This window comes from Lutra lutra, chromosome 3 (assembly GCF_902655055.1).
Source record: "Lutra lutra chromosome 3, mLutLut1.2, whole genome shotgun sequence".
NCBI lineage: Eukaryota > Metazoa > Chordata > Mammalia > Carnivora > Mustelidae > Lutra > Lutra lutra.
This window is the reverse complement of record NC_062280.1, coordinates 117332794-117358145: the sequence shown is the minus strand read 5'-3', so window position 1 is coordinate 117358145 and position 25352 is coordinate 117332794. Positions and strand designations below refer to the sequence as shown.

At 47.0% G+C, this 25352-nt stretch overlaps 1 protein-coding gene and 1 pseudogene across 1 annotated transcript in view; both read right to left on the bottom strand.

The window, feature by feature from the left end:
* LOC125096132 (uncharacterized) overlaps positions 1-25232 on the bottom strand; it is a 49868-nt gene extending 24636 nt beyond the window's left edge. Inside the window, exons 1-18 of the mRNA XM_047722820.1 lie at positions 25054-25232; positions 24568-24736; positions 22569-22677; positions 20844-20980; positions 20180-20305; positions 19900-20070; positions 19576-19800; positions 19197-19323; positions 18094-18293; positions 17203-17415; positions 7933-8078; positions 7343-7470; positions 6467-6611; positions 5399-5531; positions 4918-5079; positions 2347-2557; positions 1809-2020; positions 129-291 (exon numbers count right to left, since the gene is read on the bottom strand). Of these exons, the coding sequence (XP_047578776.1) occupies positions 129-291; positions 1809-2020; positions 2347-2557; positions 4918-5079; positions 5399-5531; positions 6467-6611; positions 7343-7470; positions 7933-8078; positions 17203-17415; positions 18094-18293; positions 19197-19323; positions 19576-19800; positions 19900-20070; positions 20180-20305; positions 20844-20980; positions 22569-22677; positions 24568-24736; positions 25054-25074 (2798 nt within the window). The 5' untranslated portion in view covers positions 25075-25232. The remainder of the gene's footprint in view (positions 1-128; positions 292-1808; positions 2021-2346; positions 2558-4917; positions 5080-5398; positions 5532-6466; positions 6612-7342; positions 7471-7932; positions 8079-17202; positions 17416-18093; positions 18294-19196; positions 19324-19575; positions 19801-19899; positions 20071-20179; positions 20306-20843; positions 20981-22568; positions 22678-24567; positions 24737-25053) is intronic.
* LOC125096524 (uncharacterized) lies at positions 3661-3834 on the bottom strand (annotated as a pseudogene).
* Positions 25233-25352: the final 120 nt, after the last annotated feature.

The window sequence follows — 25352 nt, the reverse complement described above, 5'->3', positions numbered from 1 at the left end:
GGCATTCTTTCCTGAGTCTCCAGGGTCAGACCTGGGGTCATGAGTGTGGGCAGGGCCAGGGTGGGGAGTGGCCAGATTGGCCATGGCCCCTAGGCTGGGAAAGGAGTGAAGGGTAGAAGGGGACTCACTTGTCCCTGAGGGGCACATACTCAGTGGGCACATGAGGCTCCCCAAGTCCCCTCCACTGGGGCCTCCAAATCCTCACAGGGTAGGCCTGGGCTAGCGGGGGTCTCAGTATGAGGCTGAGGCCTGTCAGCAGCATGGTTGCTAAGCCAATAGCTAGCAGCACTCCTGCAAGGGCAGGGGAGAGGGGCAGGGGCCATGTGATGACCACTCAGAGCATCTGCAGGCTTTATGCCTCAGGCACTGCTGGGCTGCCCTTCTCTGCCCTCTTGGGCAGGGGGCCATGACAGAACCACTGTCTGAGGCTCAGCCTGGAAAGCTCAGTGAGATTGCTTAAAAATAAGCAGGAAAATATCCAGGATCTATAAAGAACTCCTCAAACTCAACACACACAAAACAGATAATCATATCAAAAAATGGGCAGAAGATATGAACAGACACTTCTCCAATGAAGATATACAAATGGCTATCAGACACATGAAAAAATGTTCATCATCACTAGCCATCAGGGAGATTCAAATTAAAACCACATTGAGATACCACCTTACACCAGTTAGAATGGCCAAAATTAGCAAGACAGGAAACAACATGTGTTGGAGGGGATGTGGAGAAAGGGGAACCCTCTTACACTGTTGGTGGGAATGCAAGTTGGTGCAGCCACTTTGGAGAACAGTGTGGAGATTCCTCAAGAAATTAAAAATAGAGCTTCCCTATGACCCTGCCATTGCACTACTGGGTATTTACCCCAAAGATACAGATGGAGTGAAAAGAAGGGCCATCTGTACCCCAATGTTTATAGCAGCATTGGCCACGGTTGCCAAACTGTGGAAAGAACCAAGATGCCCTTCAACGGACGAATGGATAAGGAAGATGTGGTCCATATACACTATGGAGTATTATGCCTCCATCAGAAAGGATGAATACCCAACTTTTGTAGCAACATGGACAGGACTGGAAGAGATTATGCTGAGTGAAATAAGTCAAGCAGAGAGAGTCAATTATCATATGGTTTCACTTATTTGTGGAGCATAACAAATAGCATGGAGGACATGGGGAGTTAGGAGAAGGCATTTGGGGGAAATTGGAAGGGGAGGTGAACAATGAGAGACTATGGACTCTGAAAAACAATCTGAAGGGTTTGAAGAGGTGGGGGGGTGGGAGGTTGGGGGAACCATGTGGTGGGTATTAGAGAGGGCACAGATTGCATGGAGCACTGGGTGTGGTACAAAAAACAATGAATACTGTTATGCTGAAAATAAATTTAAAAAATGATTAAAAAAAACTACACTGAGATACCAGTATATACCCCCCCCAAAAAAAAATAAGCAGGAAAGAAGATGGATGGAAAACCCACAGAGGAGGTTAGAATAGGCGTCTCTGTGAGCCTATGACTCTACTCAGTGGCCTCGTTTACCATGACACCCTCCCTGTTCATAAGGACAGGTCCCAAAACTGAGCGGCTTGGGAGGCAGGGAGAAAGGGGACCCCAAGAAGGAAATTCAATTTACTTTACCTGGCAAATGAAGCCCTAGTTCAGGGACAAGTTTGTCCCTGTGCCCATCTGAAGTCTTTGGGGCTATGCCCAAAGGAACAGACAGGACTGGACATACACTTCAGGGTCCTGCCGTGAAAGGCTTCTCCCATGCCCCCTCTGGGTCTTGGCTACTCTGGTCCAAGGTCAGTACCTGTGATCACTGCCCAGTCTGGGCCCAGGTTTGGCAGCCTCTGCCTGAGGACCCCATGCCTGGTAAGCTGATATGGGGAGGAGGGCTGTACAGGGGATAGACTGGGACTGAAGGCCACTCCTTTCTTCTTCACCAGCACCACCATGAAGCTTTCAGGCAGCCCATTGTCTTGAAATACATATGTACCTGGATCTAGGAACTGGTGGGCAAACCTGGGGGATGAAGGGTCAGAATATGGGGATAGTCAGCTTTTCTGGGTTGTTTCATATCAGGCTAAATGTGAGTGACCTTAACCTGTGGCAGGACCCCTTCCCACGCACAGGAATAATGTGGTCCAAGGAAGCTGTCCATGACTCCCAAACCCTTCCCCTCCATGTACTCAGGAGGACTCACCTGCCATTGTTCTCTGCTGGCCTTACCTCCCACACGGTTGGTGGCTTCCCATCCTCCTCTGGTCCTCGTAGTGCCTCCCCAGCTCTGTCTTACACATGAGGAACCATGGCCCCTCCAAGTTCCCAGACAGCTTAGCTGAGATTACCTTGAGAAGTTGAGGTGAGTCTCTTGTACCAAGTGCCTGAGTCTCCTGAAGGCCCCAAAGTCCCAGTGGGGGTTGCTGTTAAACAGATGCTGCACCTGGTACACAGGATAGTGGCTGGCTGAGCGATCTGGAGAAAGAGCAAGGTGGGGCTGGGTTCCAGGGGCCTCCTCAGTCCCAGGCCTGGGCAGCTCACATCCTGACAGCTCAGCTTCTGTCCGTGGGAGAGTGAGCAAACTGAGAAGACATGTTTTCAACGAAATGGCATGTTTCATCCTTTCATGTCTATAATAATAATCATTTAATAATCTTGGTGTCAGGGCACCTGGGTGGCTCAGTGGGTTAAAGCCTCTGCTTTCAGCTCAGGTCATGATCCGAGGGTCCTGGGCCCGCATCGGGCTCTCTGCTCAGCGGGGAGCCTGCTTCCCCCGCCCCTCTCTGCCTGCCTCTCTGCCTACTTGTGATCTCTGTCTGTCAAATAAATAAATAAAATCTTTAAGAAAAAAAAATCTTAGTGTCAGGGCAAGACCCTTTCTCCCTCTGGCCTGAGAAATGAGCGCACCGGCACATTGTTGAAACACAGTGAACAGGGGCCCCCACGCCCCCATGCCCTTTGTGCAAGAGCTCAGCTGGCGGCCCTGGCACTCTCAGAGGTGAGACCCTTTCAATTCTGTACCCCTGACAGGCAGTGTGCACGCAACAGGCACTCAATACATGCTGTGTGGGATGACTAAGAGAAGGAGCAGCTAAGGTGGTGGATGGGGAGTCTGGCAGAAATACAGACAAGCCCAGCCAGGCCATTCCTTCAGCACAGGAGGTCTTCCCATGCACAGGTGTCAGTTCTTCTGAGCACTCCCATTCCTCCCAAAAGATGGGACTCTGATCTCACCTTCCCGCTGTGTGGAGAAGGGGGAATGCAACTGGGTTCATTCCACACATGTAAATACCAAGGCTTAGAGGGAATGGAGGTTTCCCAGGTCCCAGTGGGTTTACAGGAAACCTGGCCTGGAAACCAGGGCACAAATGTTTAGAGTTCATTTCCAGGATTTATTTCCCCCTTGGATGCTGATCGCCTTAGCACTGTTATGTGGGGAGGAACTTCAGTAGTTAGGTGACCCATGAAACCAAACTCTTCAACTATTTCTACCTGGGCCAAGGGGCCATTCTTCTGTTTAAATCAGGTTAAAAGCATGGCTGTGCCTCACACCCAGTGAAGCATAAATTCCAAATACCAGAGACCACTATTTTGAGCATTGCCTGGGGGAGCACCTTAATCTTTGAACCTTTATTGTGTTGTTTGTACATAGCATTATCTGTACTAATTTGTTGTGGTTATAAAACAATTAGCAGAACAGTTTATATTTGCCTTTATTTTCTATTCCATACCTCTCTGCCCCTGTTTTTTTCTCCTCAAAATCCATTCCTTTCAATTAGCAATAATCGCGCCTCGGTTAAACCTCATTGGCTACGATACTGCCACTGCGCAAAGCTAAAATCCATTCCTTTAAAAAAGAAATCTGGGGCGCCTGGGTGGCTCAGTGGGTTAAGCCGCTGCCTTCGGCTCAGGTCATGATCTCAGGGTCCTGGGATTGAGTCCCGCATCAGGCTCTCTGCTCAGCGGGGAGCCTGCCTCCCTCTCTCTCTCTCTCTTTGCCTGCCTCTCTGTCTACTTGTGATCTCTCTCTGTCAAATAAATAAATAAAATCTTTAAAATAAATAAAAAATAAAAAAGAAATCTGTTGGAGAAGATAAAAAAAAAGCCAGCCCAGGGCTGGCTTCTCTCTTGCCTCTCTCATGTCTTTAGAGCTGCAGAACTATCCCTGTCTCAGCCCAGCCATTTAGTGTCCTGGGGCATCTTAGTGGGACAGCACTGTACATCTGTCATCTGTGTGTGAGTAGGTGGGTTGGGTGTGTGGGGACTGCCCATCCACTCCACAGCAGCACCCTGGGGAAGTACCCAGCAGGGGAAATGGAGGAAATTAAGGTCTACCAAGGGCCCAAGCTGTGTTCAATGCATGGAAGGTGGCACTGAGCCCAAAGGGGATGAGACCCTCTTCTATCAGTAAATGCTGTCTCATGGAAGAAAACTCTGTCTTGTTCTGAGGTTCCCAGGGATGGGAGTCACAGGAGACAGGCTTCTGCTCACTGCAAGGAAGACAATCCTTATAAACCAAGGTATCTGAAGATGTAGGGGGCTGCCAGGAGGGGTTGAGGAGTCTGCCTCTGGGGGGCTTCATGGATGACCGTGTGGTACAGAGTGGACATGCAGGAGGACTGGCTCAAACAAGAGGTCCCCTAAGTGAGTCCCTGCCTCCACCCAAGGCATAGAACCTGACCCTCATGGGCTGCAGGGAGGAGCTGCAGAATGTTGGACTGGAACATCTGCTCTGAGAAAGTGCATGGAAGCCCACAGTGAAGTGACCAATCAGGTTGAGAACAGGGGCACAACACAGGCCTGTGACTTGCCACTTCAAAGGTGTGGTCAGTATGTGAAGTCACAGGACAGCCAGGCAGGGGAGGGATGAGAGAGTCAGGCCAGAGGAAGGGTCCAATGTACTGAAGTAGGAAACTTACTGTGGAGAAGAATATGAAGCTGGAAAAGAATCACATCCCCCTCTGCCAGGCAGACCACTGGATTTGGAATATGGGGATGGATGTGGGGGTCATGAGGGACAGAGTGTTCCAGTCCTGTAGTCCGATGATGCCTTTGCAGCCAGGGCTGGGATACAAGTGGTCCTCGGAGAATTTGGAGAAGGAAAGCTGTGGGACCTTGGCTTGTCTGGGGATGTACACATACTCACCTATTGACCCTATCCTGTCTCGATTCCCTTTTAGGAGTTTCAGCCCTTCTGGGGCCCTTACCTCCCCAAGGACAAGGTCTTCTGTGGTCCCTGCCAGACTCTCACCTCCTGAACACCAACACAGGACTGAAAAGTTTCTCAGGGGCCATAGGTGGGGGACCCAGCTTCCCATTTCTTAGTGGAAGAATGCAGCCATGCCCCTCACTCCTCCCACTCTCTGAGAAAGCCTGGGCTTGGTACCCTCCTCCACTTACCAAGGAGGAAGGAGCCAAGCATGTCCACTCTGGAGATGACAAAGCCAAAGATGCCATGGGGGCCACATTGGGTCAGATGGACCCTGGCGTTCCCTTGGAAGAACTGGTCTGGACCCAGAGTGCTCACTATTTCCTGAGAACATGCAACACAGCATTATAAACTTGGAGAGGACAGGAGGTGCAGAGAGGCTTGCAATGATGGATGGCCAGAAACCCAGACTGAGCCCTTTAGCAGAGCCCCTGGTGATGCAGGGTTCAAGGATGCCCACTATCAGCCTCCATCAGGACATGTCTCCTTCCTCAGTGAAACTTGCTCAGGTGGCCTCCTGTGCCCTGGGCTTCTCCTTATCTCCAGAAAACATCCCTGACTCATCTCTGGTCCTTGTACCAGATCATTGTTTGCTCCTTTTCTCTCTACTTCCAAATTCCTACTAACAGAACAACTTCTTCAGAACACTTATCTTCCTATCACCCCAAATCTGTTCTCCAGTGCCACAGCAGTGATCCTTCTTCTTTCAATGGCAAACAGACACAGCCACCCAGAACCTTGTGGTAGGCAAATGTCCAGGGTGAGGCAGATCTGCACTGTGTCTGGGCCCTGATCCTCTGCCCCTCCAACCTCAATGAAGCATTGAGGCCCTGAAGACAGTCACAGCCAACATGATGGTGGCCAAGAGAAGGCTCTGCTCTCTGACCAGAGGTCTAGGCTGGGATGAGAGGCCCAGGCTTGGTTCCAGCAGGGCTCACACCATTTTTGTGACCATGGTGAAAGCTTTCATGTCCCTGGGCCTCACTTCACACTTATGTAAAGCCAAGCTGATGCTTTCTCAGCTCTCTTCTGGCATTCAAACCAGATGGTTGACATTATTGTACCAACAAATACACTTCCTTTCTGCCTTCCCCTCCAGCTTACAGAATGGAAATTCATACAGATAGCAACAGACTAGGAAAGACTGGATAGCAAACAGACTTTCCCTTCTGCTGCCTGGTTTCTGCAGCCAGGGTGCCTGGGTCCTTAGCAGGTAGAGGCTGCCCTTCCATCCCAGCCCTTTTCTGAGCTGGACTTACACTCTGGTCACTGTCTCCTGTGTCACTCTTCACACTGAGGATCAGCTGTCTGCTGGAACCCCAGGCCAGGGCAAGTTGGGGGGCCCTGGCCAGACACTGGGCATTGCAGAGCTCTTCGGCTGAGACATACTCCTGGCACTGGCAACTGTGGGAGAGGAGATGGGAGGTCTGCTCTGATGGGTATGGAGTAGCTGTGCACCCCTGATACCTTTATGCTAGTACAGGCCCCTTCAGAAGGATATGAGGTGTCTATGCTTCCTAAGCAGTGACTATAATTTGAATGGAGGTCCATGATGACTCATTAAAATGCACTCTTCTAGCCCCTGCTTCTGTACCAGCCTAGGCATCTCCCAAAATGGGATCAATGTCTGGGACAAATCTTAGTTGATAGGCTCAGAATTTTTGTTTTGGGTTCCCTGCTGAGGCCAGAGTGAAGCGAGAGAATGCTGTTCAGCCCGGCATACTCTATTCGGCGGGCCTCCCAGCACAGTGGCTCCCCAGCTCTGCGTGCTGGGGAACTCTGGTCCACAAGTCAGGTGGAAGACTGGAATGTCAGATAAAATGGAATCCTTCTTGGCTTGGTATCTAGTCAGGGGCACTCCTAGCAGTTGGCTCAGGGACCTGGGGTGTTGAGCTCACTCTGCTTTGCTGCCAGCACCTCCTCAGCTCTGAGCTGCTTGACCTGGCTGTTGTTAGCCTAGCTCTCCATCTTGGGAAATGCTAACAGGGAAGCTTCTGGAAGGAGCTTGTATTTGGCTCAGTCTCCCATCAGGGCTGGGTCCTGCCCAACTTTTCCAGATGGGCTCTCTGGGGACAGTCAGGACCTTTCAGGTGATGGTGGATTGATTTTGTTTTCAGCAGCTTTTCATTACTCACATGCGCAGTTCAGCACTGAGCTCTCCACCCACTGGGTGACAGAAGGAAGAGCAGTCATGCAGTTGTGGGGTCACACACTTGTGGGTGGCAGCCAGGCGAACTTCTCCAGCCCAGCATCGCTCTACCACCTGTGGGAGGTGTAAGAGAAGAGTCCTGGCTCTGGTACCCCCTGTAGGCCAAGGATTGGAGCACTCTCTGCATCAAAGAAAATTTCAGAGACACAGTGGGGCCTCTGGAGAAACAGTCTCTTCTGCGAGGTCACTTAGTCAGTGTCCTAAGACTGGGATTAGGCTGAGGATAGAGGGGACCCACATAAGTAATAGAAAACAAGTTTGCTGACTGAGGGAGATGTTTGGTAGGTTTAGTTTTGGGGACACTGGATCCTTTTTATTGAATGCTGAAGATCTGTTGGTCTCTGATAAGGAGAAATGTGTCTTGCCATATGATCCTTCTGAGGTCTTCTCATTTGTATAGGAGGTAATCCACCCAGCACAATGGACTGAACATTAACCAGACAGCCAATAAAAAGTGGCTGGCATGCTATCTCTCCTCAGTCTTCAAGCTTTCCTTTCTTGAGGCCAAGGTGTTACCTGGGGCTGACAGTCTTCATCACCGTTGCTCTCCTCACTTTCCAGGCCACTTCTGCTATAGGACTCATGTCCTGCCTGGCAGATGCAGGAACCATCTGACTTCTGGAAGACCCTGTTCAGGCCCCGACATGTGCAGTTGGAGGCACCTGGGGATAGAGGAGTCCCATAGCCCATCACACACACCTAATAGTGAGCCAGAGACATGGGTAAACTCTCTGTCCCTGTCCAAAGGGAGTTTGTGATCTAGATGGGGAGACCAGATACTCACATTTACCAAAGTACTGACCTTAGAAGTCTTTGTGGGGACTGAATGAGATCTTTTGAGTCAATGATTCTCAACCCTGACTTTGCATTAGATTCATCTGAGAAGCTTTTAAAAAATGTTGATGTTCAAGTACTCTCTAGGTAAATTATATAGAAACTTCTGAGGTGAAGCCAGAACACCTACTTTTTAAGTCTCTTGAGGGCTTTAATGTGTAGCTGTGGCTGAGAATTATGGATGTAGTTGAAAGCACTTGACACGTTATGGAATGGAAAGTGTTGTTCCTATTCTCCATCCCACAAAGCCATGGGGGACCATTTCTGAAGGACTGGCACAGACCTCCATCTCTAGAAAATAGAGAGAGCTACAGAGACTAAAGGCCTCTCAAGGAGCTTAAAGGATGGTCTGGACTGGATGGCAGAGCCAAGAGAACAGGGATTCTCAGCAGAGAAGAAGGTGATGAGTGGGGGAAGGTTCAGATTTTATTTGGGAGACTAACAGAGTCTAGGTGATTGTTCTTCTAGGAGAGCCAGCTGGGGGAGAGGTAGAGATTGGGGCCTTGTAGTTGACTAGGATTCACTGCAATTCCAGTTTGTTCGCCCCTGTTGGAACTTTCATCTGCTCAGGGAAAATAAAAAAGTCATTAAAGTTTAGCCCTTGTCTGCTCCTGCAGATAATCACTTACATGTATGGTACATAGTAACCAAAAGAACTCAGCAGAGCTTGTTGAATAGATTGAGAGTTGACATCTTTTGCTAATATGGTCATATTCTTTCCCCAAATGAATTTAGGGACCATTAACAAGAAGAATAATTATTTCTGCTGTGGAGAAGAAAGGTAATTACTCAATACTGAAATGACACATAGCATTTTCATGAGTCAGGTTCTAGATGGTGAAGCCCTCTGTAATATCCTGAACTCCAATAAATTCTTTGGCTTATCTAGACCAGGTCTCTGCTGAGACCCTGGGAGTCTTCCATATCTCATTGTCCAAAGCACTCTGTAAGCCTGTGGTTACACAGGGGAGCCTTGGGGATTTTAGAACTCAACCTTTGTTCGATCTGTACCACTCTGCTTTTACATTTTTTCACATTAATTTCCTAAATGTGAAATATTTTGAAAAAGTATTATGTTGTTAAATAATACTTTGAACAAAGGTCTGAACTCTTGGTCTGGCATACATGACTGTAGAAATAATCTTAGATCTATATTAAAAGAATCATCCTAGAGGAGAATATAGGCAGTAACCTCTTCGATATCAACCACAGCAACTTCTTTCAAGATATGTCTCCAAAGGCAAAGGAAACAAAAGCTTTTGGGACCATCAAAATCAAACTTTTGGGACCATCAAAATCAAAAGCTTCTGCACAGCAAAGGAAACAGTCAAGAAAACAAAGAGGCAACCCACAGAATGGGAGAAGATATTTGCATATGACAGTACAGACAAAAGGTTGATATCCAGGATCTATAAAGAACTCCTCAAACTCAACACACACAAAACAGATAATCATATCAAAAAATGGGCAGAAGATATGAACAGACACTTCTCCAATGAAGATATACAAATGGCTATCAGACACATGAAAAAATGTTCATCATCACTAGCCATCAGGGAGATTCAAATTAAAACCACATTGAGATACCACCTTACACCAGTTAGAATGGCCAAAATTAGCAAGACAGGAAACAACATGTGTTGGAGGGGATGTGGAGAAAGGGGAACCCTCTTACACTGTTGGTGGGAATGCAAGTTGGTGCAGCCACTTAGGAGAACAGTGTGGAGATTCCTCAAGAAATTAAAAATAGAGCTTCCCTATGACCCTGCCATTGCACTACTGGGTATTTACCCCAAAGATACAGATGGAGTGAAAAGAAGGGCCATCTGTACCCCAATGTTTATAGCAGCAATGGCCACGGTTGCCAAACTGTGGAAAGAACCAAGATGCCCTTCAACAGATGAAAGGATAAGGAAGATGTGGTCCATATACACTATGGAGTATCATGCCTCCATCAGAAAGGATGAATACCCAACTTTTGTAGCAATGTGGATGGGACTGGAAGAGATTATGCTGAGTGAAATAAGTCAAGCAGAGAGAGTCGATTATCATACGTTTTCACTTATTTGTGGAGCATAACAAATAGCATGGAGGACAAGGGGAGTTAGAGAGGAGAAGGGAGTTGAGGGAAATTGGGAGGGGAGGTGAACCATGAGAGACTATGGACTCTGAAAAACAATCTTAGGGTTTTGAAGGGGCGGGGGGTAGGAGGTTGGGGGAACCAGGTGGTGGGTATTGGAGAGGGCACGGATTGCATGGAGCACTGGGTGTGATGCAAAAACAATGAATACTGTTACGCTGAAAATAAATAATTAAAAAAAATAGAATCATTGTTTAATATCTTCCCCTGAACATCTCAACCCAACAAGATTTTACTTATCTTCAAGTTCCTGTTTAAATACAACCTTTTTGGGGCTGCCTGGGTGGCTCAGTGGGTTGAGCCTCTGCCTTCGGCTCGGGTCATGGTCTCGGGGTCCTGGGATCGAGTCCCACATCAGGCTCTCTGCTAGGCGGGGAGCCTGCTTCCTCCTCTCTCTCTCTCTCTCTACTTGTGATCTTTCTCTGTCAAATAAATAAAATATTTAAAAAATAAATAAATAAAATAAATACAACCTTTTTATATATCAGCTAACTGAATATAATAAATAAAATAAAATAAAATAAAATGTGTATAAAATTATAAAAAAATAAAATAAATAAAAACTTTCCCAGGAATATTACTCAGCCATCAAAAAGAATGAAATCTTGCCATTTGCAATGATGTGAATGGAGCTAAGCTAAATTTTGCTAAGCAAAATAAGTCAGAGAAAGATAAATACCATATGATTTCACTCATATGTGGAATTTAAGAAAGGAAACAGATGAACACAAGGGAAGGAGGAAAATAAGGGAGAGGCAAACCATAAGAGACTCTTAACTATAGAGAGCAAACTGAGGGTTTATAGAGAGGAGGTGGGTAGATTACTAAATGGGTCATGGGTACTAAGGAGGGCACTTGTTGTATGTCAGTGAGGAATCACTAAATTCTACTCCTGAAACCAATATTATACCATATGTTAACTAAGTAGAATTTAATAAAAACTTGAAGCAAACAAACAAAAATGTATATGATGTATCTACTTCACAGGGCTTTTTTTTTTTTTTTTGAGACTCTGGATAAGATGGAATCATCTATTTCAAGCATCGAGACTACCACTGGAAGTACCTGAAGGCAATAGAAGGCATTAGTTCGTTTCCTCACTTTACTTTTCCAAAATTGACAAAATAGATGTCTTTCCTGACAATGATTTTCATTTCTACATTTATGCACATCTGCTCTTTCAACCTCAGGAACTTCCCCTCAACTCAGTTCACAGTTTACTGTTTCTGTTCTCTGATGTGAGTTGCCCGTATTGTATTAAAGAAACCAAGCATATTTGTGAAATTAGCTTTTCAGAAAGAGGCATAAAAGTCAAAGGCAATCTAGACATTTTGTTTTAATATGTTTTGTAATGGCTAGAAAATATTGCTTGGGTTGCTGCAAATGGCATGATAAACTTTCCATTGTTTGTTTTAAATAAACATGCATCAAGCCTCAAAAAAAAAAATTACAACCTTCCCATAAGTCTCTCTGATCCTTCAATTTCTTCCTATATTGAACCATCCAGACTTCTTTGTTTTTTTTTCTTGTGGCACTTGATGCTTCTGCCAATTTGTTATATATTCTTTTCTTTCTTCCTATTGCACTTGTCTTCATATCTTTCATAGTGTCTTTGTCGCACTAACAACAATAGTTGGAGGTTTAGTGTTTGTGAGCTAACCTCTAAAATAAATGAACTAAAAATCTCCCCATCTCATCCCAAAAGGGAAAGAGGCAGTTTATAAAAGTGTGTATAAGTTTTTTTTACCTTTGGCAATAGCAGAATACCTTACTTTAGGTCGATCTTCCTATGACATATAACTAGAAAGACCAGGAAAATAAAAAAAAAAACCATCTATTTGAAGGCATGAAGAACTTAACTAAGACTTATGGTGAAAAAAATCTTGGAGGCAATGGAAATTCAGAGGGGTGAGCCCCACATTTGGCACCACATTTTCCTGAAAGGCATTTACCTCTTCAAAGGTGCCATTGAGAGGCTGAAGCATAGCTTCAGGATGTCTTATAAGGCTAAGGGGACAAAAATTGGGCCCACCAAGAATAAGTGTCTCTGGTAAACATCACAAACTTTTAGGTTGGACAATTGAAGGGCTGCAACCTAGTATGGATTGACTGTAAGGAAGCTAAATTTCTCAAAACCTGGAGCCTAGCACTGATTTTCTGAATCCCTGATGAACTGAGGTGATTTATACTACAGAAAGAAAGTAATTCTTTTGTGGAGGAAGGTAACAACATCCAGAATTTTTCCACAATTTTCACTCACAATGTGTAGTGTTCAATAAAAACAAAACAAAACAAAACAAACAAAATAAATAAAACAAAAACCAGACACGCAAAAAAAGCAAGAATTTTTAAGAAATCAAAGGAGAAAGAAAACAACAACAACCAAAACCCCAGACACTGGTTACGGGCTCATATGAGATCCAAATATTGGAGTTTTAAGACATGCCATGTACTTTAAACTGTGATTAGTATGTTTGATAAATCAAAGGACAAGATCAGAGGAAAATTTCAACAGGGAATTATAAAAGACTAATATAAATTCCAGGCCTGAAGGATTCAATAGCAAAACATCAAATATTGATAGATGTGTTTAATAGCAGATTGTATGGAACTGAAGAAAATAGGTCTGAAAAAACTATCCAGATTGAATCTCAGAAAGAGAAAATAAAAAATGAAAAATGCAGAAAATAATGCAAGAGACATGTGTATGGTAAAAAGAGATAACATGTAATTGAAGAGTCAAGAGGAAAGAAGGGTGTAGAGCAGAAAAATTTTAAAAAACATAATGGCTAAGAATTTCACAGACTTGATGAAATTCTAAAGAAACTCAAAGAAGATTAAAAAAAAAAAAAAAGGAAAACTATAGGAAGAGAACTATAGTTATATTCCCCAAAACTGAAGACAATGAGGAAATCTTAAAAGTACCAGGGGAAAATGATATTTACTTCCTAAGAGCAAATATAAGACTTATGTAACACTTCTCAACAAAAATAACAAAAGGCAGAGGCCATGGAAGTTTATCTTTGAAATTCTAAAAGAAAACAACTATCAAGCTAGAATTCTCTGCTTTGTCAAAATATGTTTCAAGTATAAGCTGAAAAAGGAAATTTTAGAAAAACAAAACTTTGGAAGATGAAAATTTTTTTTTTTCAGCATAACAGTATTCATTATTTTTGCACCACACCCAGTGCCCCATGCAATCCGTGCCCTCTACAATACCCACCACCTGGTGCCCCCAACCTCCCACCCCCCACCGCTTTAAAATTCTCAGATTGTTTTTCAGAGTCCATAGTCTCTCATGGTTCACCTCCCCTTCCAATTTCCCTCAACTCCCTTCTCCTCTCCATCTCCCCTTGTCCTCCATGCTATTTGTTATGCTCCACAAATAAGTGAAACCATATGATAATTGACTCTCTCTGCTTGACTTATTTCACTCAGCATAATCTGGAAGATGAAATTTTAAAAACCTAACAGAATTTGCAATAACTTCAAAAAATATTAAAACTTGAGGGTATCTTAGAGATTTTGTGGGTTCAATTCTAGACCACTGCAATAAATCAAAGATTGCAATAAAACAATGTAAAAACATAAATAAAGCAATTCAAATGGATTTTTTTGTTTCCCAGTACATATAACATTTATGTTTGTACTATACTGTAGTCTATTAAGTGTTAATAGCATTATGTCCAAAAAAACAATGTATAAGCCTTAATTAAACATACTTCATTGCTAAAAGATGCTAATCAAATCCGAGCTTTCAGCAGGTCATAATCACTGATCACAGATCATGACAAATATAGTGTTAAAGAAGAAGTTTGAAATATTGAGAGAATTAGCCAAAACTTGATCCAGAGACATGAAGCAAGCAAATGCTGTTGGAAATATGGCGTCATTCGTCTTGCTCTATGCAGGGTTGCTACAACCTTCAATTTGTAAAAAATGTGGTATCCATGAAACTCAATAAAGAAAAACACAATAAAATAAGGTATTCCTGTACCTAGTAATAAAGCTAACAAGATGTATATAAGGGCTCTACCCAGAAATAAAAATAAGACAAAAATCTTGTAAGAGTAAAGAAGACGTAAATAAAAGGAAAGTTAAGCCATGTTTAAGGACTAGAAGACTCAATATAATAAAGATGCCATTTCTCTCCAAAAGGGTTTGTTGTTTCTAAGTAATCCAAAAAAATTCCAGCAAGTATCTTTGTGGATATTATCTGATTGTATAGAAATCAAGGACCACAAGAGCTAACACAATCTTAAAAAGAACAAAGTTGGAAGACATAGACTATTGATATTAAGGTTATTATAAAACTATGGTGATTAGGGGACACCTGGGTGGCTCAGTTGGTTAAGCCGCTGCCTTCGGCTCAGGTCATGATCCTGGGGTCCTGGAATCGAGTCCCGCATCAGGCTCCTTGCTCGGCAGGGACCCTGCTTCTCTCTCTGCCTCTGCCTGCCTCTCTGCCTGCTTGTGTGTACTCTCTCTCTCTGGCAAATAACTAAAATCTTAAAAAAAAACACACACAATGATTACTACAAGGATAGGAAAAAAATTCAATGGACAGAATAGAGATTCATAAACATAAAGATTCACTGAGATGTTTGATTAATGACAAACATGAGTGATCTTTCAATAAAGGTGCCATGCTGACTGGATATCTGTTTGGGAAAAATGAATTTTGACCCTTAACTCATACCTTATGCTATAAATCAGCCAAACTTTTAGAAAATAAAATACGAGACTATATTAACTGGAGTGAGACTTCTTGTAGAAGTTGAAAAGGCTAATCCGAACACAAGCCTGAAGAAAATGTTGGCTTATTTCAAAATTTGACCTAGAGGTGATCAAGGCCTAGGTTACGGCCTCATATTTATCCCCCCAAATTCTTATGTTGAAGTCTGAACTCCCACTACCTCAGAATGCAACTGTATTTGGGGATGAGGCCTTTAAAAATGTGATTAAATTAAAATGAGGCCATTAGGATGGCCCCAATCCAATCTGACTGGTGTATTGTAAGAAGAAATTTGGACACATGAGAGAGATACCAGGGATGCCTGCACACAGAGGAAAGCCCTTATGAGGACAGAAAGAGGGCAGTCATCTGAAAGCAAAGGAGAGTGATCTCAAAAGAAGCCAAATCCTTCAACTCCTTAATGTTGGACTTCTAGTCTCCAAAACTATGAGAAAATAGAATTTTATTGTTTAAGCCATCAAGTCTGTGTATTTTTGTCATGCAGCCCAAGAAGACTAATATAGCCCCAAGGTTCTATGTGACAGAGAATGCTTGCAATAATTTCAGCCTGAAAAAAATTTAATTAGTGTGACCTAAGGGTCATCTCACCACAAAAATTATTATCACATGCCCATAGAAGGTATAGCTCTAATTCTCTCATGATCATTCCAAGATAAAACGGTTAAAATGTATTTCTCAATAACTAAAGCAACTGGCTGTACCAGGCTGTTATGTACAAGCCAGTGAAATGCAATTTAGATAACACAACCATTGGGACCTGCTTCATTCAGCTCCCAATCTCCAAGTTCTGGGGTGAAGGTTGGTCACTGGATTCAGAGCTTGGTCACCTAAGAGATAGAATGCCTTAAAGCAGATACAAGAAATGATGATAGAATCCCTGGAAACCTCAAATCACACCATTTGAAGGTGGCATGGCATGGTGGTTAAGAGCAGGAATGTTGAAGTCAGCTAGACTGGGTTCAAATCCTGGTTCTGCCACTAACTCTCTGACCATGGACAAGTTATTTAAACTCTCTGCACTTTAGTTGGTGTGTTTCTAAAGCAAGGATGATAGTAACTGTGACTATTTCAGAGAGTCGGTGGATCACTAGGATGGATATTAGGCGGCACTTGCAACAGTAGAGGGCATACACAGTGGGTGCTCTTATCATTGGAGATCTGGGGTCAGCCCTCATCAGGGAGCAGGACTGGAGGGAGCCCCCATTGAGGCTACATACCTATGATTTGAACAACTTAAATCGCCTGCTGTTGGTTACTTTTCCTGCTTGCTCTGTGGACCACGCACAAGTGGTTCGCACAGCAAAAACCAGGAGGAGACCACCTCTGAAATGAAGCGAGGTGAAGGGGATCAACAAGGAACCAGTGACCACAGCTGAGTCCTGGTTTTATGTCTCTGTGCCTAATCCTGCTGCACAGGTTCTGAGCCGGGGGTGGGTGTGAGAGAACTGGGTGTGGCTGCTGCCACCTTTAAGAGCTTGCTGCAGGGGCGCCTGGGTGGCTCAGTGGTTAAAGCCTCTGCCTTCGGCTCAGGGTCCTGGGATCGAGCCTCACGTCGGACTCTCTGCTCTGCAGGGAGCCTGCTTCCTCCCCTCTCTCTCTGCCTGCCTCTCTGCCTATTTGTGATTTCTCTCTCTGTCAAATAAATAAAATCTTTAAAAAAAAAAAAAAGAGCTTGCTGCAGCATCAGAACATCTCCTGCTGTCTCAGTGCAAGCTTCTGGCTCCTCCGTTAGTCGAGTCATCTGGGGCAAGTTGCTGGACATCTCTGAGCTTGTTTCCTCACATTCACTCATTTGCTTGTTGAAGTCAAGGCACAAACTCATTTTATCTACGCACACACACTATGCCTGTGCTGTGGGAGTCATGGGGTCACCCATTCTCTCCCATACTGCAGCTTTCATAAAACAATTAAATTTGGTGGCAGTGAGGTTTTCTGAAACCTTACACTCTTCATCCTCAAAACTTCAGAGGACAGGAGAAATGGTGTATTTGGAGGCCATATCTGGAGACAAGGGTGATTAACCAGTTTTCGGGGGAGAGCATAAATGGAGACTCACCTGGTGGAGAGAAAGCAGAGCTCCCGCAGGGGAGGCAGCCAGCCTGGCCAGGCTGGGCACTGAAGGTGCCTGCAGGGCATGGCAGGCACTCTCCAGCTGCCCCTGCCTGGCTGCTGTTTCTAAATGTTCCCAATGGGCAGGGCCTGGGGCTGTGAGTCCCGGTGGGACAGTAGTGCCCCACTGGGCAGGGGTGGCTGTGGTAACTCTCTGTTCCTGGAGGGATATAGAGGGGGAAATTCTGAGCCATGGACTCTAGCTGAGGTACAGACTGGGAAATGGCAGAGTCTGAGGGAAGAATGAACTTGCCGGTAGGATTCAAGTGGGGAAGGGAGTGGGAGGGGAGATAGCAAAGCAAATACTGATCAGGGAAGAATCTAGATTGTGAGATAGTAGAATCTCTGTGCTTTCTTGTATTTACCCTCCCACCCCTCAAGCAACAATACCCTTGGCCTTTTGGGCACTACACAACACACTTCCATCTTTCTCAGTAGACACAGAGCTGCATATCCAGCATTGCTTATACACCAGGCTGTAGTTTGTCCTGTTTCCCAGGACAGGCTCCAACATGCTCATTGTATGATATGATGCACAGTCAATAATTTTTAGGTCTTTTAAACATAACATCAAGACAGGTGTGGCACCTAATTTCTCTGACTCTCCTTTCACCTGTGTTTCCTCCCTCCCCACCCCCCCACCCCCGCCATACAGTTGGGCTTTTCTCAATCAGGTGGCTGGCCTAGCTGAGAAAAACTATAGGCCTGTTCCCCTGCATGCTCCTAGCGGCTCTGTGGGTCCTCCCTACTTTTCACCTCTATCCTCCTCACTGGGCTCTGTCCAATTCCAAGGCCCCAGCCCCCCTCTCCTGCTCACACCCAGGCTTCCCAAACTCACCCTGGTGGCAGGTGAATCCAGGCGGACAGGGCTGACAGGTCTGGGAATCCAGGGCCTGGCTGCAGTAGGTGCCTGCTTCACAGAGGCAGCAGCAAGTCTCCTTGGAGACCCTAAGGCCAGTCCCATTCAGGGCCTCAGAGCCCCCAGGGCACGCACGTGGATGGGCACTGCCCACGGGGCAGTAAAAGGGAAACACACAGCTGCACAGAAACACAGACCCCCCCAGACTCTAGTTTCATGTTGAGAGGGTCTGTGTGTGCTATTGATCTCAGCACACTAGCTGGGTCCCCCACCCCTCTCCACATTCTCCACACTTGGGCCTTAAGCTGGCTGGGGGAGGGGTGGCCCTGAATTTGTCCCAGATAAGGGGCTCTGAGGTGGTCTACTGTCCGATGAGGCCTAAGTAGGTCAAGGTATCTTCCTGGAGGAGGCTGAACCTCGTCTAAGTGGCCAGGCCACTGGACAGTGTCCAAGCCTGTGTTCCCTACCCACCTCACCCTGGGCAACAGAATATGTGGACCACATCTGATCATCTCCGGGTTGGGGGACACAGTTGGGAGTGCTGGGAATGTCGGTTCTGGACACAGGATTGAGGTTGCCAGGTGAAATACACTGCATCCAGTCATATTTGAATTTCAGATAAACGATGAGCAATTAACAATGAATAAACAATAAGTACTACCGCATATTGCATAGGCCGTACTTACACTAAAAAATTATTTATTGTTTACCCGAAATTCATACTTAACTGGGTTTTCTTTCTTCCTTTCTTCCTTCCTTCCTTTCTTTTTTTTATTAATTGGGTTTTCTTGTATTTTTATTTGCTAAATCTGGCCACCCCACAGGGAATGACCTTGGAAACTAAGAAGGGCATCTCAGTGGGATTTTTTCCCTCACCCATCCTTCCCAGGGACAGAGGGAGGACTGGGGCACCAGAACACCCTAGCTGGGAAGCCCAAGCAATGGGTTACACAGTACTTGCCTCTGGGCTCTGCTATTTTGGTCTGCATCCTTTGGGACTCAGGGGGTTTACTCCTCTCTGGAGAGCCCAGAGGCTGAGACACAGGGGGAGCCCCAGATACACAGACAGGGGAGGTACTCACAGCTGCCCTGGGCCAGTGTAGGTGGAGGAGCCAGCAGGGCAGGCATAGCCCCCAGGGCAAAGTGGGGGGACCCCTGTCTGGGGCCCGCAGTAGGAGCCAACCCTGCATGTGACCTCAGCCACAGAACCTGAAAGAAACAGAATGGACCAAGGCACCTGGGTCTTGGGGGACTCAAGGTGGTACAGATCCAACCAAGACTGAGTGGGCCCTGGGAGACTGGGTATATGGCTTGCTAGGGCAAGCAAGTGGCCATACCATGCCTGCATGATGTGCCCTGTGCTGGTGAGACCTGCCTGAGCACCTGGCTTAAGCCTCAGGGGTGCGGGCACAGGGTTAGGGGCATGGGCTGGGAAGGGACAGATAGGCAAGGCAGTCTCACCTACAGGGCACTCAGCTCCAGCTCTGCAGGGGATCACAAACACATTTGCATGATCTTGAGGCTCAGCCTGGGGGCAGTAGTGGCCAGGGGGACAGAGCTCACAGTCTTCTTGGGATGATGCCCCTGGCTTTGTTCGAAAGGTGCCAGGTGGACAGAGAAAGGCATCCTGATCACCTGGACACCAGTAGCCTGGAGGACATGGGTGGCTTTTGAAGGAACAGAGACCTGGAGGCAAAAACATCAGGCATGGCCATGTGGCCTCTGAAAACCTCTTACTCTCCTCCATAGAGACTCTCAGCATCCAGCTTAGGATCAAACTCTCACCTGGGGACAGGCAGTGGTACCCGGGAGGGCAAGGGAGGCACTCTGCCAGACTCTGGCCTCCTTCTGCAGCCAGATAGGTGTGTTCAGGGCAGGCCTGTGGGGTTCCTGGACTGGTCTTATTCCCTCCAGGGCAGTAGTGGCCAGCAGGGCAGGGGTGAGTGGTCGGGTCTCCTGGAGAGCAAAGGTTGTGCTCACTTTCCATCCTTTCTTCCTGCCCAGAGGGCCTCCCTCGGCCCTTCTTGGGTCCAGTGCCCTCCTGGCTGCAGTGCAGTTAACTTACCGGCTTTGCACCAGCGCCCAGCAGGGCAAGGCCCACACTCATCTTGCTGCTTGGCTCCAGGGGCAGCCGCCACAGTATGAGGTGGGCATAAGGTGGGTTCTCCACTGCCCTCTGGGCAGTAAAAGCCTGAAGCATAAGGGGTCACACTGGGTCTTGTGGAAGGTAGGTAGACTGCTTGCTGTGGCAGAGCAGGAACAGCATGAATCCAGGGGTGGCCCGGGGGTTCTGTTGGCCCAGGAGTTGATTGGTCTGGATGCCAGTCCTGGCTTCACTTGCTTTTATGTTTGTAAAATTAGTAACCTTCTGAATTGCTCTAGGTGTCTATTCATATCGCATACGTTTGATGTATGTAATTACATACACATGCACATCCAGATACATGTTAGTTGCACAACACTGGGGCTCAACTATTTTTGATGATTTCTTTAAGGAATTTCTATGACCAACATGGGGATCAAACCTTCTAATGAAATTCAGAAGGTTACTGATTTGACAAGAGTCACGGGTTCTACTGAGCCAGTCAGGTGTGGGAGTCAGCTATTTTCAGGGCCTGTTTTTGACCCAAACAAGAAATCCTTTCCCCAGGTGGGTGCTGTGGTAGCAGCCAAGCAGCCTTGCTCTCTGCCTCTTTCACACTCTAAGGGCAAGAAACAGGGGTCATTACCTGGTGGGCACTGCTTGGCGCACAGTTGTCCCTGGGGGCATGAGGGCTGAGACTCCCTGGGACCTTGTGTCGTCAGTTCGGAGGTCCCAGCAGGACAGAAATAACCAGCAGGGCATTTCCCCCATACCTGTCCACCTCTAACAGCACAGAGAGGGGAGAAGGGTGAGATCAGGGTGCAGGGACTGATCTGAGCCCAGTGCCTCAGCACCAGAGGGGATCCAGGCCCTTGTTTCAGATAGTTTTATTGTGACCCACAGTGTGAAATGCTTTTGACCTCTCTCCCAGGAGAACACATGGATCTATCCATGTATAGGATAGAAACAAGACCCAGCAATAAAACGGGGCGTGAGGCTCAGACCCAGGGGTGCTGGGCCCAGTACAGCAATGGGAGCTCCACCCTTACGCATCCTTCCAGAAAAGACAGATTCCTGGATGTCTACTCCACTGACTGCGGAGCTCAGCGGATAAAGGGCAGGACTCAGGACTGCCAGTAGCAGGACGAGCCTCTCCTGGAGGAACTTGGTTAGTACTGCGGCACTCACTGTGAGGTGAGGAGGAAGGGGGCTGACAGCTAGTCTACCCACTCTCTGCATTACCCCCGGGCTTGCCAGCGGCCTGCCAGGTTCCTGGGCCTGGGCTCTCTAGAAGACTAGTCTGGCCACTAGTCTTATCTCCCACTCTGCAGCAGAAAGCAGGCTAGACCTCAGGAAGAACTTCCTGAGTACAGGGAGACAATCCTCCAGAAAGAGCATCTGAGGAAACCTCCATGATCACCTTTTAAGTAGAAAATCACCTGCTTTGAAGCAAGTTTGCCTCTGCATGAAGTAGAGCAACTCTTCTTTTGAGGATAACTCTTCCCAGTCTCAGGAAATTGGAGGTACGTGTTTTCAGCAAATGTTGGGAGCTTTCTCTGGACCAGAGACCCATGATATGCTTTCTTTTTGTCTGGTTACTCTGAGGGAGTTGGGCCAAGGGCTAATTTGAGGGTTGGGCTTGTCCCAAAGATCTTATGGGAGCCTGGGGAACCCCTATCCCATGCAGCCCTAGAGCCTGTGAGTCTCTGAATCCCAGGCACAGTGTTCTTCCAGTGGCTTCTACTGCTACAGTGAGAATGTCCCCATTGTATAAATACGTGTCTTCACCATACCAAGTAGGTGTAGGACATTTCAGGTAGAATTTGGCCGTCCTGAGCCCTGCTCTTTGATTATTTTGTTTATAGGTAACATTCATAGTCCTTCTAGCTCCAATAATTACAAAAACTATTCACATTGTAGAAGGTTCAGAAGAGGAGATAGAAGGAAGGATTGTTCCTCTTTTTCCCCAGGTGTATGTGCAGAACTCTGGTATTAACTGGAGGCACAAAGAATTTTGCCTCTAAGGAACTTTCCCATGTTTTTAGGCAGGGACTAAGCCGAGCTGTTTTTATTTTATATTGACCCTTCCTCAGTTTGAATGTATTTATTATTATTAAAAAAAAAAAAAAAAAAAGTCCTGGGCCTGTGCCCATTGTCCTATCTCTCTTCACCTAATTGTCAGGTTTCCTTCCCTGTTCAGGTCTGTGTGGCCAGGTAGGGCTGCCATCCTGTAGTGGGCCCTGGCCCCCTCGCTCCTTAGCTGCCCCACTAATGGGGGGAGGCAAGCTCAGGGCAGTCCCAGGGCCTGTTGGGCCTCTTTGTCTGGAGGGCATTCTTCGATGCCAGTGTGGGACTCTGGGCTATTACTGACCTGCAGTAGCTACCAGGGTGACAGACGGAGCAGTCACCCTCTTCCCGGAGGCCTGACGCATCTTGGGGTATGAAGGTCCCTGGAGGACATGGAGGAGGGGACCACGTTCCTGGAGAGGGGGGTTAGGCAGTGAAGATGGGCAGCTAAGGGCCCAGGTCACATTGATCCCTGTGGACCCATCTGCTCCATGCCTGGATCAATTAGTGACCAGGCCCCCCACCCATCAGCCTCTTGCTGCCCCCGTGGTGCTGAGCTTTTCCTTCCTGCTTTCTCAGAGCTTTTGAAGAGCTGAAATGGCCACGACTTTAGTCTCTCTCCCTAGGATTATTGTCCCGTTACAGAAGGGTAACTCCCTAGGGAAGGATTTCCAGGTAGCAGTGAAGCTATTTAGGGGCGAGGGGCTTTAATCTAGCCAAAAGGTTCAGTGGGCTGCCTTCTTGGCACCAGACACTGGGTTCTCTGGGACTGACTGGAACCAGTCCATCCATACTAAGCACATCTCTCTTGGGAACTGCCTTCTCCCAGCCAATCCTTCCACAGTGCCCTGTTGCCCAGCCTGGCTGGGTGGGATGTGCCTGTGTGGTTCCCCCCTCTCCAACACAGGTTGCCCCACAGCCCCCTTGCATCGGTGGCCCTTGTTTTGGGGGCCTTCCTCTGGCTTTGCTGACCTCAACATTTTCTTGTGGCCTGTGCTGTGGTGCCAGGGGCACCCCAGTATACACATCTGCAATGGGAAATAAGAGAAGTCCCCCAACAGGGAAAAAAGTTAAAGGGAGCAGCTGCATCTGCTGAAAAAAAATTTCTGACCAGGAGGGGGAGTAAGAAACTGAAAGGTGTGACTTTAGTTAGAGGGGGTTAAAGTAAGAATCAGCAACTTCAGCAAGAGTGGGTTGAGGGTCTGGGTGGTGGGGACAGGAAGGCAGAACAGTGCTTCCCCAGAGACCAGCTGTCCTCCGTGTGTGTGTGTGTGTGTGTGTGTGTGTGTGTGTGTGTGTGTGTGACTAATACAATGAGTAGTCATGGGGACAACAGGCCAAGTTCTTTGGACTTGAAATGTAAATATTCTGGGGTAAGAGGTCACTCATTTTAAAGTGGCATGTAGACCTTTCACACCTTAGTCACAGGGAAAACAAATGTATGCATCACCTGTGAATCAAACACTTGCAAAGTATAAGTAGTTACAACTCCTAAAATTGGCAGGAAGATTTGCCTAAATTGATGTAAGACGTGGAAGAGACTGTGAACTTTTGTGGATACCTATTTGTTTGCCAGGCTGCCTGGGGACAGCATAGATATGTGTGTATGCATGTGTGTGTGCCTGTAGACACTGTGTGTGCACACGTGTGGGTTTGTGTGTGCACTGTGAGTATATTTGTGCATATATGTATGTGTTCTGTGAGGGTGTGTGTATTGTGTGAGGGTGTGTGTATGGTATGAGGGTGGGCTCATGCACAGTGTGTTCAGGATGACTGGACTCAGACTTGAAGAGAGCACACTTGTGATCACTGGAGCACCATCTTCTGAACTTTGGTTCCACTTCCAGTGGCCCAACACCACCGAGGAGCTGTTCTCTATGTGTTGTTCAGGAAACTGCTCCAGATGGTTGACCCAGACCAGCACAGGTGATGACATCTGTTTGCCATCATCCTGGTCCAGGCCCTCACCCTGGACCCCCAGGCTGAGTGTAAGGAAGGGACAGGACATTGTGCATGGGTGAGTCAACAGCTGAAGAAAAGAAAGGGAACAGACTCGGTGGGATGGGCTTGGGGCAAAGATGAGGGGAGGATGAAATCTATGCAGATGGTCTTCACCATTGGCATTCCTAGTGCGAATACAGTGCCTGGCATTGTATCCTTAGGTTCTCCATGGAGTTTAAATGAGGAAAGAAAGAAAGAAAGAAAGAAAGAAAGAAAGAAAGAAAGGAAGAAGCAAGGAAGATAGGTGAAGATGTTGGGGAGAAAGATGAGGGCCTGGGATGCATGGAGACTTGAGAGCTTACCGGTTGGGCAGTAGGCATGTGCTGGGCAAAGCCTGGGCATTCTGGTGCCGGGATGAGGACAGTGAAAGCCAGGTGGACACGAGAGGCAGGTGTCTGAGCCTAGGGAGGGCTGGTACTCCCCTTGGTGGCATGGGGCAGGCCAAGCAGACCCTGGTTGGCAGAAGTGACCCTGGGCATTGGACACAAAGTGGTCCCTCTGAGAGCCAGGCTGGGTATGGTTGTGTGCTCAGGAATGTCAGTGCATTGTCCTTCCTTCCAGCTGGTTCAGGCCATGGTGACTGGAGTACAGGAGACCAGAGGCTGGGTGGGGGCACTGGAGAAAGAACTGGGGCCTGGAGATGGAAGTGTTGAGGTGCCTCATAGGAGGCACCAGAAAATCGCCCGAGGTCCCCAGTTGGAAGGCTCCAGCTTGAATCCTGGGTGGGGATCCCTGGCTTCCCCAAGCCTAGGAGACCAGGCTCCCTCCTGTAGCTCCTGGGGAGGTACCTGAGGGCAGAGGAAAGCCATGGGGCTCTAGGTCCTGAGGTCCCAGGAGCATTTGGAGCCAGCCACATAGGCACTGATAGGAGAGCTTAGGTCCAGACCAGGGCAAAAGGATCCAGCTGGGCACAGTCCACAGCTTCCTTCAGAGGTGCCACCTTGGATAGGGAGGTCACGGTTCATGGACCCTGTGTGTCCCCAGGTGGGAATATTAACCCCTGAGGATGAGACCTTTTCCTGCTTGCTAGAATGGAGCCTAGTACAATATGTGTTGAATGAAGCAGCCACTGGCCAGAGCCTCCCTT